Source organism: Rhinoraja longicauda, chromosome 7, assembly GCF_053455715.1.
Source record: "Rhinoraja longicauda isolate Sanriku21f chromosome 7, sRhiLon1.1, whole genome shotgun sequence".
NCBI lineage: Eukaryota > Metazoa > Chordata > Chondrichthyes > Rajiformes > Arhynchobatidae > Rhinoraja > Rhinoraja longicauda.
The window spans coordinates 14,028,164-14,046,000 of record NC_135959.1 but is presented as its reverse complement, the minus strand read 5'-3'; the positions used below and the strand labels follow the sequence as shown (position 1 = coordinate 14,046,000).

General features: G+C 45.3%; 1 protein-coding gene across 1 annotated transcript; it reads right to left on the bottom strand.

Annotated features, from left to right (window-relative positions):
- Window positions 1-2,767: 2,767 nt before the first annotated feature.
- Window positions 2,768-12,493, bottom strand: LOC144595092 (nucleoside hydrolase-like). The gene is made up of 6 exons (XM_078402125.1): window positions 12,365-12,493; window positions 9,417-9,607; window positions 8,497-8,676; window positions 7,387-7,498; window positions 6,246-6,382; window positions 2,768-3,214 (listed from the first exon to the last, which is right to left on the bottom strand). Exons 1-6 carry the CDS (start codon window positions 12,387-12,389, stop codon window positions 2,867-2,869), a joined length of 993 nt encoding a protein of 330 aa, XP_078258251.1. The 5' UTR covers window positions 12,390-12,493; the 3' UTR covers window positions 2,768-2,866.
- Between the last annotated feature and the right edge of the window lie 5,344 nt (window positions 12,494-17,837).

Below are 17,837 nucleotides of genomic sequence, written 5' to 3'. Positions count from 1 at the left end.
CCACTGAGACCAACCGTTAGCACTAGTTCTATGTTATCCCACTTTCGCATCCACTCCCTAAAACATTAAGGGGCAATTATTAGAAGCCATTTAACATACAACCTCCGGGTCTTTAGGACGTGGGAGGAAACAGGAGCACTCATGCATTCACAGGGAGAGCGTGAAGACTCCAGCAAGACAGCACCCAAAGTCAGGATCGAACCTGGGTCTCTGGGGCTGTGAGGCAGCAACTCTACCAGCTGCGCCACTGTGCTGCATCCCTCTGGTCTGGAAACCCTTCTCTTCTGCTCCCGGCCTCTTGTGATTATCAGGGACAGTCTATAAAATGGTAGATTCAAATATCACAACAAAAAAAAAACATAACTTACTCTGTTTTTTCAGCAAAGAACTTTAATCAACTTCCCTCTCATACCTGGTTGGAATATAAATGGAGAGAGTATAGGGTAGAAAATAAGAGCAGGGCCACATTTTGAGCAGGAAAAACTTGAAAGGAATATCTGAATTTTCTCGGCTTCTGCCCCTGACATTACCTGGTGAACAGTGCTCCTCTTGAAATATAGTTATTTCAATAGAGAAGACAACATTACAATAACCTCAATTCACAGTTGGATTTAAACTCTAGAGATACAGTGCGGAAACAGGCCCACCCAGTCCACGCCGACCAGCCATCACCCCACACACTAACACCATCCCACGCACTAGGGACAATTTACAATTTTACTGAAGCCAATTGATCTACAAACCCGTACGTCTTTGGAGTGCGGTAGGAAACTGGAGCACCCAGAGAAAACCTATGCGGTCATGATAAACGCAATTCACAGCTGGATGAAAATAAAAACATTGAAAGCAGTTTAGTTCCATGCTACCTTTATTTTCTATTGATTCACACAGTATTAATGAGCCATTACAATATTAATTCAGTGGCACCCACCAGATTCAGCAAAAGCAAAGCCTGTTTTTATAATGTTACTAGCACAAGTGTGCCCGTTGGGCCCGTACTCGTAGGGTTTCCATTGTAACCGGGAGGGGAGTGGGGGGGAGGGAAGGGGGAGGGAGGGAGGAGGGAGGTGTGGAGGGGGGGGGGAGGGAGAGGGGAGGGAGGGGGGGAGGGAGGGGGATAGGGGGGGAGGGAGGGGGGAGGGGGAGGGGGGAGGGAGAGGGGAGGGAGGGGGGTAGGGGGGAGGGAGGGGGGTAGGGGGGAGGGAGGGGGGTAGGGGGAGGGGGGAGGGAGGGGGGTAGGGGGAGGGGGGAGGGAGGGGGGTAGGGGGGAGGGAGGGGGGTAGGGGGGAGGGAGGGGGGAGGGGGAGGGGGGAGGGAGAGGGGAGGGAGGGGGGTAGGGGGGAGGGAGGGGGGGTAGGGGGGAGGGAGGGGGGTAGGGGGGAGGGAGGGGGACCTCCCCTTTTCCCAGTACCCCTCTTTCCCCGTTGGGCCCGTCCTCGTAGGGTTTCCATTGTAACCGGGAGGCGGGGAGGGAGGGAGGAGGGAGGGGAGGGAGGGAGGTGTGGAGGGAGGAGGGGAGGTGGAGGGGGGGAGGTGGAGGGAGGGGAGGGGGGAAGAGGGGAGGGGGGAAGGAGGGAGAGGGGAGGGGGACCTCCCCTTTTCCCAGTAGCCCTCTTTCCCCGTTGGGCCCGTCTTCGTAGGGTTTCCATTGTAACCGGGAGGGGAGTGGGGGGGGGGTAAGGGGAGGGAGGGAGGTGTGGAGGGGGAGGGGAGGGAAGGGAGGGAGAGGGGTAGGGGAGAGGGAGGGATGGAGGGGACGGGGGGAGTTAGGGGTGAGGGAGTTGGGGAGGGAGGGGGAGGAGTTTTAGGAGGGAGTGGGGATGGAGGTGGGAAGGAGGGGGGAGGAAGGGGTTGAGGGGGGAAGGGGGACCTCCCCTTTTCCCAGTACCCCTCTTTCCCCCCACCACCAAGCCCCCTCCGCAACGATCTCTCTCCCCCAGACACACTTTCCGGTCACTAAGCTTCCGGTCTTAAGCTCAGGGGTGACCGAGCTTTTGCGGTTGCAGCTCCTAGACTGTGGAACAGCATCCCTCTCCCCATCAGAATTGCCCCCTCCATCCACTCCTTTAAGTCCAGGGATAGATATTGTCTATATCAAGAGTATATATATATTTTTTTAATCATATTTGGTTCTATTGTGGAGAGTTAACAGTTTGAAATCTCAAGGCAAACCATGTCTTTGAAATTGAAATCTCTGGTCACAACAAAATGTATCCAAATCCAATTAGACACCTTAATAAACAATGATTTATTCATAAAATGCTGGAGTAACTCAGCAGGTCAGGCAGCATCTCGGGAGAGAAGGAATGGGTGACGTTTCGGGTCGAGACCCTTCTTCAGACTGAGAGTCAGGGGGGTGACGGATACTGGAGGTATGAAAAGGTGCACAACATGTACTTGACCGAAACGTCACCCATACCTTCTCTCCAGAGATGCTGCCTGTCTCGCTGAGCTACCACAACATAGGAATAGTCAACTCTCGAGATATCAAAGTAAGGAAGGTTTCTGAATAAGGTTCAGGGGTGGGATCTTCTGAGATAACAATGGCAAACACCATTCCATTTCCCCAAACCCTCAATATAATTTCCTTGGGAAAGGTTGGTGTAAATATTTCCTCCTTAAAAAAGATGATCAAACTTCCACAACAGATTCAATAGTTAATCTTCTAGCCGGTTTAGTTTGACCTTAAATGCCTTTATGAACAAGTTAATAATGAATTATTGTTAGTATTCAATACCCCATTTTTAAGATATCATTACCCCCGTTATTGAAGCATAAATTATATTGGCGTTAGCGTTTGCATCGTGTATAATCGTAACTCTGGCACTGCCGGCTTTATGTTCTTCCGTCTGGGACGTACCGCATCTTATTTCAGGGCGTTAATCATCAGCTGCTTAAGCTTTTCCATGTCACATTTCAGGAAGATGGTGGCTTTGTGTTGGAGCTTCAGGATGTCGAGGGTGTCCACGACCATCATGCCCCTGGTCAGTGATCCGTGCATCTCCACACTCACCCCGTACTGGGCACGCTCTGTCACCAAGGAGTCATCGATGGCAGCCGACACTGCGTACGAATCACAGGACACAAAGCCACTTCCAAACAGGAACTCCTTGCCACCCACGTCACCCTGGGTGTAGTTTGCAGTATGTGCAGATATCTTCTTCATGAACCGAGCCTTTGCACTGTCTTGATTCACCCACTTTTTATAAAAGTCCTGTGAATGAATGATGAATGAATGATACATTATTATCATTTACTGCATGCATTCAAAAGAGAGTTAGATAGAGCTCTTAGGGCTAGGGGAATCAAAGTATATGGGAAAAGGCAGGAACGGGATATTGATTGTGCATGATCAGCCATGATCACATTGAATGGCGGTGCTGGCTTGTAGGGCCGAATGGCCTCCTCCTGTAGCTATCGTCTATGTATCTATGTATCACATGTGTGATCTGTCACAGTGAGATTCTTTGCTTTGCTTACACAATATACAAAGAGTCGCCACATCTAGGCGCCGACCAAGTTACAAAGTGTTCCATTTAGTCCACAATGGTCCCCCTTTGTTCTCTCCCCCCCCCCCCCCCCCCCCTCGTGCCGAATCCCCCTTTGTTCTCGGACTAATAAAAAAAGTGATTTGGAAATGTCTTGACAGATTCAGGCAGGAACCTTTCCAGCCCATCTCTCCATAACGCTCCCTGACTGTACTTCTCACCCTGAATCCCCATTGGTAACAACATGCTGGGTGTATTGAGATGCCGTTACTCACGTTGGTAACCTGGTTCCACACAAAGGCACTTTTTCAACAAAAGTCGGTCCTCCTGCAACTTCTCCCCATAACTGAATAACTGAGTCCAATCTTAAAATCTTTAATTCCCAAACCATCATTCACATCCATCAGCCAAGAAAATGTTAGCCGTTCTATCAGCTAGTAACATCAATTGCATTGTGGCTGATTACTCTGTCTTAAGTGCCATGTTTCTTTCAAACTAAACCATCTTTTTTCATTGACAAGTTGCATCAAATTTAAGAATTAACAGAAGATAGACACAAAAAGCTGGAGTAACTCAGCGGCACAGGCAGCATCCCTGAAGGGAAGGAGTGGGTGACGTTTCAGGTAGAGATCCTCCTTCAGACCATTAACAGCTTTGATTATCAGAATGAAGAAGGATCCTGACCTACAATGTCATCTGTCCATTTTCCTCTACAGGTGCTGCCTGGTCTGCTGAGTTCCTCCAGCAGTCTATGCTCACTATCAGCTTATTGCTCGAGATTGCAGCATGTGCAGTCTCTTGTGCCTCTGATTAACTTGATCATTTAGCGCATTAATCCCCTTTGTGCAAAGTTATTGTTTGCACTGAAGTACAGATTACCATTTAATTTTATGTAGGAAGGAACTGCAGATGCTAGTTTAATTCGAAGATAGACACAAAATGTTGGAGTAACTCAGCAGGGCAGGCAGCATCTCTGGAGAGAAGGGATGGGTGACATTTTGGGTTGAGATCCTTCTTTAGACTGATGTCAGGGGAGTGGGAGGTACATAGATTAGGAAGTATGTAGATAAGGATGTGTAGGGTGTGAAACTGGGAAAATGGGAATAGTGATCAAGGAAAATGTAGAATAAATCATTGTTAGTTGGGAGAAGGTGACAATAACGCAAACAGAGGTAAAATGTACTCGGAGACAGTAAGATTGGTCAGAGAACTGGGAAGGGGGAGGGGATGGAGAGAGCGGGAAAGCAAGGGTTACGAAGTTAGAGAAGTCAATGTTCATACCGCTGGGGTATAAGCTACCCGAGTGAAATATGAGGTGCTGTTCCTCAAATTTGTGCTGGGCCTCGCTCTGACAATGGAGGAGGCCCAGGATAGAAAGGTCAGTGTGGGGAAAGGAGGGGGAGTTAAAGTGTTGAGCAACCAGATCAGGTAGGTTTAGGCAGACTGAGCAGAGGTGTTAAGGGAAACGATTGCCAAGCCTGCGTTTGGCCTTGCCGATATACAGGAGTCCACACCTGGAACAGCGGATACAGTAGATGAGGTTGGAGTAGGTGTGAGTGAACCTCTGACTCACCTGAAATGACTGTCGGGGTCCTTGGACGGAGTCTCGACCCGAAACGTCACCCATTCCTTCTCTCCAGAGACTCTGACTGTCCCGTTGATTTACTCCACCATTTTGTGTAACCATTTAATTATAATCGGCTGTGCCACACCAAGTCATGTCCGACTGACTGCCTGGGGAAATTGCAGGCAGTGTGTAGTGCAGGAGAGAAGCAGCATAAAGTTGCCTTGAACAGCAGTGTGCCTGAGGGCAGGTAGTATTATAGAACTCAGCAACACGGGAGCATGAAAAGCAACCTAGACTTTGAAAATAAGATGTCACGGAAGATATGTAAGATTTTCCATGGCAGTGTTAAAAGTAAAAGATAAGGTCAGGGCAATCTGGGTTCCTTGCAGAGAGAGGAGGTTGTATAAAGGGAAATAGCAAAGGAGAAACAACAGAAGATGCAAAAACAAAACCAGAGAAACCAAGGCTCTTGTGAGGGCAAGGGACTGAAGGAATTTCGTTTCCATCGACCTCATTGGAGACCCTCGCACTATCTTTAATCGGACTTTACTGGACTTAATCTTGCACTAAACATTATTCCCTTTATCCTGTATCTGTACACTGTGAACGGCTTGATTGTAATCATGTATAGTTTTTCCACTGACTGCACAGCATTTAACAAAAAAAAGCTTTTCACTCTACCTCGGTACTCAATAAACTAAACTAAACTAAACTAAAGAAAAGTTAGTGGTTGGTGAAACAATAAGCTGATAAATCCCAAAGACCCCATGTTCCACATTCTAGAGTTTTGAAAGACATGGCTAAAGAGATAATGGACGCAGTATTATAATCTTCCAAAATTGTACCGATCTGGAATTGTAGATTGAAGGGGAGCACATTCTGAGCCCCCTTCTTAAGAAAGGAATGGGGGAGAGAAAATAGGAAACTGCCAACCTCAGACAAACTACAGTCATTGGACCAGTTCGATATTGATAACAATCCAGTCCTGACCATGGGCACCATACTAACTTATAATTCCAGATTTTTTATTCATTACCTGAATCCAAATTTGTCAACTACCACGGTGGGATTCAAACTCCCATCTCTGGACCAGTAACCTTGCCTCTGGAGCACCATCTGAATAACATACGCACTAGGCTACCATTCCCCACGTGCCACGACTGGTCTGAAGCTGCTCCTACACAACGTACCCAGGGCAGGTAATGGCGGAGGCAGTACTCCAGGGTGGCGATGTACACGGGACAAGTGAAGTGGCTCAGCACAATGGAAGCCGCCTCTGGGTCTGTGACAAAGTTGAACTCACCGCAGACTCTCACATTCCCTCTGGCTGGAAATAAAAGCAGGGGAGTTAATGCTTGAGTATAAAACATTGACATAATGCACAACCTAATAGCTGCATCATCTGGGAATCATTTGGGAAGATCTTAATGACAACTTGATGGGCCGAATGGATCTTGATGACAGTAGACCTGATGGGCCTTATGGTCTAATTCAGCTCCTATCACTTATCACCATTTTGATCTAATGATAACGCGTTGCTCCAGATGTGGATTTAACTCCTTGGTACCTCACCCAGTCTTCTTATGTTCCAATAGGGACTTTTGGTTATGGGTTGGAGTAATAGACAATAGACAATAGACAATAGGTGCAGGAGTAGGCCATTCGGCCCTTTGAGCAGAACTGGGTACAGTCCTTTCCCACCACGGACACTCACTCCTAAGATTCCCTGCAGTGTTACGGGATATAATTACAAGGACGGATAATAATTCAATGTCTTTTTCCAAATCTATTAGACAAGGCAAACTCTGGGCCTGTCTGCCTGCCTTACTTCCAGACAAGTATATGGGCTGTCCAGACACCACATGTATCAGAGTACCGACAAAAACAAAATACTGCAGGTACAGGAAATCTGAATCAAGTGACAAAATGCGGGTACACTCAGTAGGTCAGGCAGCATCTGTGGGGAGAGAAACAGAGTTAATGTTTCATCGGACGGTGAATAACTGTCGATTTAGATGTGTGCACCAGAGAAGGAGAGAACAAGAGAAACAAATTGGATAAATTGGAAAACAGGAGAGGTTGAATGACAAAAGTTTGGTTAGTGTGAGATCACAAAGTTCCAGAGTGGGTGAAATTACAGAGCAATTATCCAGATGCTGCAAGGAATGTTGAAGGACTTTGAAATGGGAATGTAGAAAGTGCTCATTATCTGACGTTGTTGAACTTAAGTGTGGAGTGCAGAAGGCAGTAATGTGCGATATGGACGGTGAGCAGTTGGTTTTGTCAATAATGTCTCTTCAGACAGAGTGGTAAAGCAGGCTCTGGGCATACCTTCCATGTTTCCACCCATGATGTACAAACCCTTCAGCTTTGAAGGAAAGGTGGGGTATAACTTGGCAGCCAGGGCTATGTTGGTCAGGGGTCCAAGAGCAACAAAAGTGATCTACAAGAGGAAGAGACAGGACTTAGTATTGTAACGGTGAAATATTAATTGCTTTGTTTGTTTCAATTATAAATATTTCATTTAACTTTGGGAATTACAAACTGCAACCCGTATTTGTGGACATTTCAATTTACTGCAGACATTTGCAACTTGAAATTGAGACATTCAAATATTCTTGTCTTCATCGTTAATTTTATCAAGTTCTCAATAGCTCAAGATTTTCGGAGGCTTTTCAGCCTAACTTTAATTTAATTTAGAGATACAGCGCGGAAACAGACCCTTTGGCCATTGAGTCTGTGATCTCTGCCCATTAACACTACCCTACACACACTAGGGACAATTTTACATTTATACCAAGCCAATTAGCCTACAAACCTGTATGTCTTTGGAGTGTGGGACGAAACTGAAGATCTCGGAGAAAACCAATGCAGTGTCATGGTGCAACCAAAGCCTCACCATGTACGTTTCCTGTCATTTGCTTCTCTCTTTCAATTGTCTATCCAAATCCTGCACCTTTCATTCAGAGGTGATAGTGTCACGCAACCTTGAAACAGGTCCTTCAGCCCCAACATGCCAACCAACGGGCGATCATTTGCACTGACCCTACGCCAATCTTGTGCTAACCTCTCCCCATCCATGTCAACCATTCCTACATTGCGTACTCACCTACACAATAGTGGCCAATTAATCAATCAGGCTGTACATCATTGGGATTTGGGAGGAAGCCAGAGCACCCAGAGGAAATGCATGTAATCCTAGGGAGAACGTGCAAACTCCATGCAGACAGCACTGAGGTTGGATATAACTGGACTTGCTGGAGATATACTGCATGAGAAAGCAGCTCTACTAGCACCACCACTAAGCTACCCCAAATACCGTCCCACCTCAATGCTAAAATCGCAAGTTACCCATATTTGAGTCAGAAACAAGGGTTCAAACTCTAATCAGGTTACCACTGACTACCAAGTCTTGCGTTCCCAAATGTCGGCACATCTCACCTGCCCCGGGTGCTCATTAACTATCCGTGCCATGGCATCCACCGCGTGTTCGGACTTTAAATGTTCCGCACCCGGAGCGTCGGGATCGGGAATATCGCCCAGGCCGTCCTTCCCATGGTAAGCGGCATCGTGATGGAGTACACCCAGGAGAGAGGTGCCTGCTCCACGATAGACAGGGATCTGGAACATGGACAAACGGTCATGTGCTAATCTATATATAATATGGTAAAATATGATCTGCTTTATCAGGGCACTGAGCGAGACGTTAGCTGGACTCCAGTCTCCTGATTACCATTTAACCACACTCTCCTCGAATGAGCACATCAACCAAGTCAGGAACTCAGCCTCTAGATGGGGGGGGGGAAACCACCTCCTCGTGCTCACACCGTAACATTAACACCTCACCAGGTGGGTAAGGATTTATAAGACTGTCTCCATTGGTGTCACTGGTTCCCTCTATCAAAGAAAGATTCAGGAACTGCTTCTCAACAGTCCTTCCAAAAGTTTTAGAGATACAGCGTGGAAACAGGCCCTTCGGTCCATCGAGTCCATGCCGACCAACAATCACCCCGTACACTAATACTATCCTTCACACTAGGGATGTGAAGCCAATTAACCTACAAACCTGCACGTCTTTGAAGTGTGGGAGGAAACTGGAGCACCTGGAGGAAACCCACGTGATCACAGGGAGAACGTACAAACTCGGTACAGACAGCACCCGTGGACAGGATCGATCCCGAGTCTCTGGCGCTGTAAGGCAGCAACTCTACCTCTGTGCCACCGTGCCGCACCTGGTTGGCGCTCTATATATTGATGAACCCATTTTAAGAGGTTGTACATGTGTTTTATTTTCTGCTATGGTCAGAGTTGTTGCTGAACAGGGAGGCACAGTCCCCGGCCTGCTCCTCGTCACTACCTACCTCCATCCTGTTACACAGCTTCAGCACACGCAGCACGTTCTTGCACACGTTGTCGATGCCCGTGTTACCGTGAGTGCAGGTTATCGCCAGGATGTGCACGTTGGGAGCTGCCAGAGCCATCATCAGGGCCTGGGCATCATCCACCCCAACATCTACATCCAAGATCAGGAGCTTCTTGCCCAGGTGGCAACCTAAAGGGCAGGCAGCATGGAACAAATGTGGCAATGTTTAACAACACAATGTAGAAACAAAGGAACTGCAGATGCTGGTTAATGCACAAAAGCATACAAAGTGCTGGAGTAACTCAACAGATCAGGCAGCATCTCTGTAGAACATGGATAGGTGACATTGTGGGTCAAGACCCCTATTCAGTCCGCTCTGAAAGTTCACCTGTCCTCTATGTCCTCCGGAGATGCTGCCTGGCCCGTTGAGTTACTCCAGCACTTTAATAACTGCGGCACGGTGGCACAGTGGTAGAGTTGATGCCTTACTGCGCCAGGGACCCAGGTTCAATGCTGACTACGGGTGCCTGTCTGTACGGAGTTTGCACGTTCTCACTGTGACCTGCTTGGGTTTTCTCCTATTTCCTCCCACACTCCCAAGATGTACAGGCTTGTAGGTTAATTGGATTTATATCATTGTAAATTGTCCCAAGTATGTGTAGGATAGTGTTGGCTTGCGAGGATCGCTTGTCGGCAAAGACCCGGTGGGCCTAAGGGCCTGTTTCTGTGCTGTATCTCTAAACTAAACTATGTTCAACTATAACTGTGTTCCTCGGATCAGTTCATATTAAAGCCCAACATTAATGCCAAACTGGAAATTCGAACTGGGGAATTGTAGGGCTGGCTTCTCTGATCTTCCCTCTGTCCTGCCCATAGCCCATGTTATTTTCTGCCCACACCATCGAGAGTCCAAATCCAAGAAACCAGCAGTGCTAAAGGGGAAAGGAAATTGGTGCAAGCTATTTGCTTCCAACAGAATGTGTCTTGGATTTGGAGCCATATGGTGGCCAGCTGTATAACACCATGATTTCCCAGTTTCCCTACTACTTCTCCTCCCACACACGCCGTAACCTCCACCGACCATCTGATTCTCTGCTAACCTAAGACCAGCCCCTCTGACCACTCTTCTTGGGACACCCATCCAGTTATATGCCCAGTAGGTTAGCAGGGCAGACAGTAAGGCAGGGGGCTGGGCGTGTTCACAACTGCCTCACTAACATCTCATCAGTTGACCTTCGTCTTTTGAAATTCGTTTCTGTACCCAATATCCCAACCCTGGTGAATGATCAACTTCTGGGGCGACATAGTATGTGATGGACTCACAGAGAAATATTTCTTTAGTACCTTTCTCTGTGCAGAAAATATGGGAATCCCATGGGCAAAGGTGAGGGAAGATTGGTTCCACCAGGATATCAGTAAACAAGGGTCTCGACCTGAAACATCACCCATTCCTTCTCTCCAGAGATGCTGCCTGTCCCACTGTATTACCCCAGCTTTTTGAGTCTATTCCTTGTTTAGTTATTTACCTATTCAGACTGGCATCGACTTGTATCTTTACTGGGGAAATTATTGGAAAGTGAAACCCCAGACAATGGAGAAATATCCACCATGACTGTGAGCCAGGATCAAACCAATGGATGAGAGTTTTATCTTCTGAGAAAACCTTCACCAGCTTGGGCTTCAACCTGTAGGGTGGCACGATGGTGCAGCGGTAGAGTTCCTGCCTCATAGCACCAGAGACCCAGGTTCGATCCTGTTTACTGGTACTCGTCTGTACGGAGTTTGTACGTTCACCCCAAGACCTGTGTGGGTTTCCTCCTACACTCCAAAGACGTACAGGTTTGTAGGTTGATTGGCTTGATATAATTGTAAATGGTCCCTAGTGTATGGAGGATAGTGTTAGTGTGTGGGGATCGCTGGTCGGCGCAGGGGGCTGTTTCCATGTTGTATCTCTCAATTAAACTAAACTAAACTAAACTTCATAAGATCATAAGTGATAGGAGCAGAATTAGGCTATTTGGCCCATCGTCTACTCCGCCATTCAATAATGGCTGATCCATCTCTCCCTCCTAACCCCATTCTCCTGCCTTCTCCCCATAACCTCTGACCCCTTTCCTTATAAGGCAGCCCCATCCCAGGATTCGGCCTAATGGAATCTTTCTGAGCAAGCCCCAGTACAAGTAGATCCCTCCTTAAGTAAAACCAAAACTGGTTGAAGTACTCCAGGTCTCACTTTACCAACACCCATGTTTCATGGCAACAGAGATACATCGGGGGTTGTCAGAGAGTTGAGCGATATGGGAAACATACAGGAAGGAGGAAATAAAGTCAAAATCAGGCCGCCCGTGATCTTATTAAAAACTGGGCCCAAAGACTTTCTGCTGTCCTATTTCCTGTGGCTTGCAGAGGCTCTCAGTGTGAGTAGTGAGTTCCATATATTTTCAGCACAGTTTAACTTGGAGATAACTTGGATCTTATAGAAAGATATAAAATTCTTAAAGGATTGGACAGGCTAGATGCAGGAAAAATGTTCCCGATGTTGGAGGACTCCAGAACCAAGGGTCACAGTTTAAGATTAAGGGGTAGGCCATTTAGGACTGGAGGAAAAACCTTTTCTCCCAGAGAGTTGTGAATCTGTGGAATTCTTTGCCACACAAGGCAATGGAGGCCAATTCACTGGATGTTTTCAAGAAAGAGTTAGATTTAGCTCTTCGGGCTAAAGGAATCAAGGGATATGGGGAAAAACCAGGAACGGGGTACTGATTTTAGATGATCAGCCATGATCGTATTGAATGGTGGTGCTGGCTCGAAGGGCCGAATGGCTTACTCCTGCATCTATGTTTCTATGTTTCAATGCTCCTCCTTCCTGGGGTGTTTTCCATCGCTACTAACTGTTGACTGGGAAATTTACCCACAGATTTGATTTCTTTTTTAAGCACTACTCACTGGTCGGGAGCACAGCTTGCTGCATTGTTGGGTGTTTGTTTAATGTAGCTCGGTTGACAGTTTCAGCTCTGGTGCAAGATGAAGGTAAAAATCGGTCCACGTGACCTTGATGTCTGCAAAGGTGACTGGTAATTAAACAGCAGCGACCTGGGATTATTTCGCCGAACAAAGATAGTGTCCAGGTTAGATGAATCGCAAGTGGAGGCTGAAAAAAAGACGATAGTTTTATACTAAAGCAAATTAAATCTGCAGCAATGCAATAAATATATTTTTATTTTAACAAATTTTCAAAGCATGCGAAGTTCTAATCATTACTTTCTGAACCTTGGTACTAACCAGGTTCAATAACGTGGCAACAATACATCTTGGAACCTACTTGGAATAAAGCAAGAAAGACGGCAATCTGCAGGAGTGCAATAAATATATATTTTTCTTAACAAATTTTCAATGCAGCTAAAACTTTAATCATTGCATTTTGAACCTTGGTAATAACCAGGTTCAATAATGAAGCAAAAATACATCTTGGGACCTATTTGGAATAAAGCAAGAAAGGTGGCTCATTCAATTAATAATGTTCTCCAGTGCTTCAATAACTTGAAGACAAATGGGCTGATTTATTGATTACACAAGAGGTTTTATAACACTGCAGACTTCAGGCATGTTTTGTATTAGAGATTCTTGCAAACAATTAACATTCACATATATTTATTTGGTGGATGCTATGCATCTCTTTTTTTACACTTTAATCTTTATTGCTTTTATACATACACAAATAAAACACACATATAACAACAAAACTTACAACAGTGCAGCTTGGGGTTCAGTTTACAATTAATGATGCAGTATACAGAACTATTTTCTAATTAAAACATTTTCCAATAACTTACACTATTGTCAATAACATTATACAGTGTTTATGCCTATACTTCTACACCAAATCCATTTTCCCCATTTTCTGTTAAACTCGTCTTCTTTCACTCTTAGAGAATATGTCATTTTCTGCATCACAAATATTTCCTGTACTATGTCTAACCATTGTCTAAGTCTGGGTGAGTCCGCTACAAGCCAGTTTCTTGTAATGGCCTTTCTGCCAGCTGTAAGTAGAATTTTAACCAAGTAATGATCTACCTTCAGCACCACTGTAGTCATATTACCCAGGTATAAAATGGAACACTTCTTGGAGACTGTGTATCCTAATACCTCCTTTAACACTGAATTCACTCTGTCCCAAAATGGTTCTAATTTTGGGCAACTCCAGAAGATATGTGCATGGTTTGCGTCTGTATGGCCACATTGCCTCCAGCATGTTTGTTGCCTTGGAATTTGCTTGCTTTTTATGATAGGCGTAATAAAGAAACAAATCAAAAAAATTCCAATTAAATTCTCCCCATTTTTGTGAATTAGTGGATGTCTGCAGTGTTACACACATATGATGCCATTCTTCTTCTGATATTGTGATGTTCAATTCCTTTTCCCACTTAAATTTTACATAAAATGTAGTTTTAGCTTGACATTCCATTTTAGCTATGATAAAGTTTAGAAATAATCCTTGATGTTTTTTGATTATACGCATTGACTATCACTTCTACCACTGGATTCTTTTCTTCTGGTGCCTCCCTTTTTTACTTTTTTGTTGTAATATTCTCTCAGTCGTAGGTATCTAAACAAGTCTTGGTTCCGAAGTGCAAATCTGTCCTTCAAATCCTGAAAACTTCTTAGGTTTCCATTTTTAGTAACAGTACAGAATGCAGTCATTCATTTTTTCATCCACTCTTTGAGTCATACATCCCTGGTTTAAATTCACTATCCAAAGCTATCCATCTTAACACTTTTTGTCCTTTATTCAATTTAAGTTGTCTGGTAAGAGTGAACCAGGTTTCTAAAGTAAATATCGTTATTGGATCGATTATACTCCTGATATGTCCAGGAAGTGCTTTATCTCCCAAGAGTGTTTGGATGTGGAAGTCAGGGATATATGTCTCAATCTCTTTCCACCTAGCTATGTAGCTATCCTCACACCAATTAATTAGTGGTCGAAGTTGGGCTGCATAGAAATATATCTTAAAATTTGGAAGTGCCATTCCACCTTTGTCCTTTGGCAACTGGAGAGTAATGTATCGAACTCTGGCCTTCAAATAAATCTAGATATTAATTTATCCCATTCTGTGAATTGTTTTAGTGGTACCTCTATTGACAGTGATTGAAACAAGTACAATAGCCTTGGCAAAATATTCATTTTCATCACATATATTTTACTACTAAAATTCATTGGGTAGGTGAACCATCTTTCTATATCTTTTCTTATGTTTTGGTTGATGTGATTATAATTGGCCCCATACAACATTGATATATTTTTCGTTATATATACCCCTGGATATTTGATTGATTTTGAATCCCATTTAATATTATACTTTTGCTTGATTTCTTCTGGAGGAGCACAATTAAATAGGAGGATTTGAGTTTTTGAAATATTCAATTTATATCCTGCATAGAAATGAAATTTCTCTATGATCCCCATCATCCTTGGAAAGGAGGTGTTTACTTCCATAAGATACATCATTACGTCATCTGCAAAAAGGCCAATTTTATGTTCTCTGTCTCTTATAGTTACTCCCCTCAGTTCCCTATCTTGACAGATCACTTGAGCCAATGGTTCAATATATACAGCAAACAGGGTAGGGCTAAGACAACATCCCTGTCTCGTTCCTCTTCCTAACACAAATCTCTCAGTTAAGGACCCATTCACCTTTACTCTTGCAGTAGGTTGCTGGTAAATTGCTTTAATAACTTGAATTGAATCTTCGGTAAAGCCAAATCTTTCAGCTGCGGCTTGCCTGCAGTCCGTCTGCCTTTTGTGTTTTTTGTTGTTTTTGTCTCAATTGTAGTGTTAATATGATGTAGTGTTGTATGTTATGTTTTGGGGGGGGGGTGGGAGGGAACGGGAACTGTAACTGTAACATTCTCTCTCCAGAACGGAGACGCGACCTTTGTTCTGTGCCGTGTCTCCGTTCCCGTTGCGGCCTACCACCGGCCATGCACCTGGGACCACCTGGGTCTCTGGTTCGCAGAGCCCGCGGTCCGGACTCACCACCTGCGGCGCTGGCTGCCTGCGAATGCTGCGGGAACGGCTGCGACTCGTCTCCGGAGGCTCCGGCGCGGGCCGCGTGGACGTCGGAAGCCCGCAGGCCCCTGGATGGGGGCCGACATCGGGAGCTCCGGCAGCGGCAGAGGCAACGTGTTCGCCCGCCCCGAATCGCGGGGCTTGGGTCGGCCCGCCACGGACCTTTCACCATCCGGCGCGGCCTGAAATAGGCCGCGGGATTTTTTTTCACCGCCCAGCGGGGGCTTCAATATCGGGAGCCCCGACCGCCCCGACGTGGCAACTCCAACAGCCTGACCGCGGGACAAGACGGCAGGGAAGAGAAAAAGACATTCTGGCCTTCCATCACAGTGAGGAGGGACTGGAGGAGACTCACTGTGATGGATGTTTCTTTTTGTTTGGTGTTAGTTGTGATTGTATGTGTTATTGCATTTTTATTGATTAATCTTATTGGTCTTATTGTTCAACTGCGGGTAATGTTTCATTTTACTACACATTTATGTGTATGTAACAAATAAACGACTATTGACTATTGATATAAGAATTCCCAATTAACCCTATCGAAAGCCTTTTCCGCATCTAGGCTTATCAGGACAGCGCGCGTACTTTCCTTTTGAAACTTGTGTATTATATGTAGGGTTCTTCTAATACTGTCCTGTGTTTGTCTGCCTATTATAAAACCAGTCTGGTCTTCATCAATTAAATCTGGCATGAACTTTTCAAATCGTTTGGAGATAATTGAAGAATATATTTTATAGTCCACATTTAGAATTGATCAACTTTGCCCTTTACTATGACATACCCCCCTTCTTTGTTTTTTATTTCTTTAAAAATTTCGAATTTAACTGAGTTTGATATCAAGAGTGCCACTCCTCTTGTACGACTACTACAAGTATGTGAGCTGTAATGTGTGTTTTTATATCCAAATCTTTTCAGCTTCTCGTGCTCTTGTCGCGATAAATGGGTTTCTTGTAAACAAGTCATATGCATCTTCTCTTTTTTCAATTTAGTCGTGACTTTGGCCCTCTTAATTGGATTACCCAAACCATTAACATGTAAAGGCATCAGCTTAAGTCCTTGACATCGCATCATTACACTTAATAAGATTGATTTCACTGTATCCCCTCAACTCAACACCAGAACCATTCTGTACAGCAAACCAGAACATATCAACAAACAAAGGTGTTTTGCCTGGCAAAAACAAAACAAAACGTCAAAACATAGATGGACTTCCAGAAAAGGGTATTCTCTCTCCACCATAGACCCCGAATCTTTTTGTAAATTGAGGGGGGAAGCCTAAAACTAAGAAAGGGCCCTCTCCTGGATAAGGGGAACAACCCTCTATGGGTCCCTCCACTCATTCTAGCTCTAATATTTCGCTAATCTCCCTAACAGTCGGGTTTATCGAGTACAGAAAGTTGTATTAAATCAACACTCACATGAGATCTGTGATGCTTGGTGATATTCTTAGAACCAGGCTTATAAACGGATCTGTCTATGAATATGCATATCTATGCACTTATTTGTAAACCTAGGATTCCATAAGAACTCAGTATTCTAACATATTGTGGCGGAGACCACTGTATTATCCATGTCTATGCGTACCTTCATAATCAAATCTCAGTTCAAGCATGAGTCTTTCCTTGGAATTCTTGGAGGCGCTCCCGTGCCCGTCTGACTGTCTCTGGTTCTCCGTGTCTCCCGACGGGCTGCCACGGCGCCGTTTGGCGGAGTTGTTCAAGCAGCGGCGGCATGTCCGTGTCTCCCCGCGGCTCTTCCACTTTGTAGCCTCTCCGTTGTAGCTCTCGCACGGCTCCCCTTGCGTTGTTGTAGGTTTGGGGTCCGCTGTCCCAGTGAATACGTATCTTGGTGAATGGTGTCTGAACGCAGATTCCTTCCTCTTTTAGGATACTTTTAACATGTTTGTATGCTTTACGTTGTTGTACTACAGCGGTAGTCTGGTCGTGGTCAAAAGGCAGCAATCGTTCTCCAAGTTGGATCTTCTTTTGCCATGCCTGTTTGAGAACCATCTCTTTAACTTTAAACCGGAGAAAGTGGACAATTATGGATCTCGGAGGTGAGCTGGGGCTTGGTTTCTGTGCCAGGGCTCTGTGTGCTCGTTGAATCTGTAAATCTGTCGTTTCAGGGATTGACATTTCACTTCTGAGCGGTTTTTAGACAGACTGTGGTACTGAGCTGCCTTCCGCACCCTCCGGCAAACTGTATATCCGCAGATTATTTCTTCGGGATCTGGACTCCAGGTTTAGTTTGTCGACAAGTATCTTCTGATCTTTCAGTGTTTCTTGGAGTACGTTGTTTGCAGCAGCACTCCATGTTTACAGCTCCTCTATTCGGGCGGCGGCTTCTTCCGAT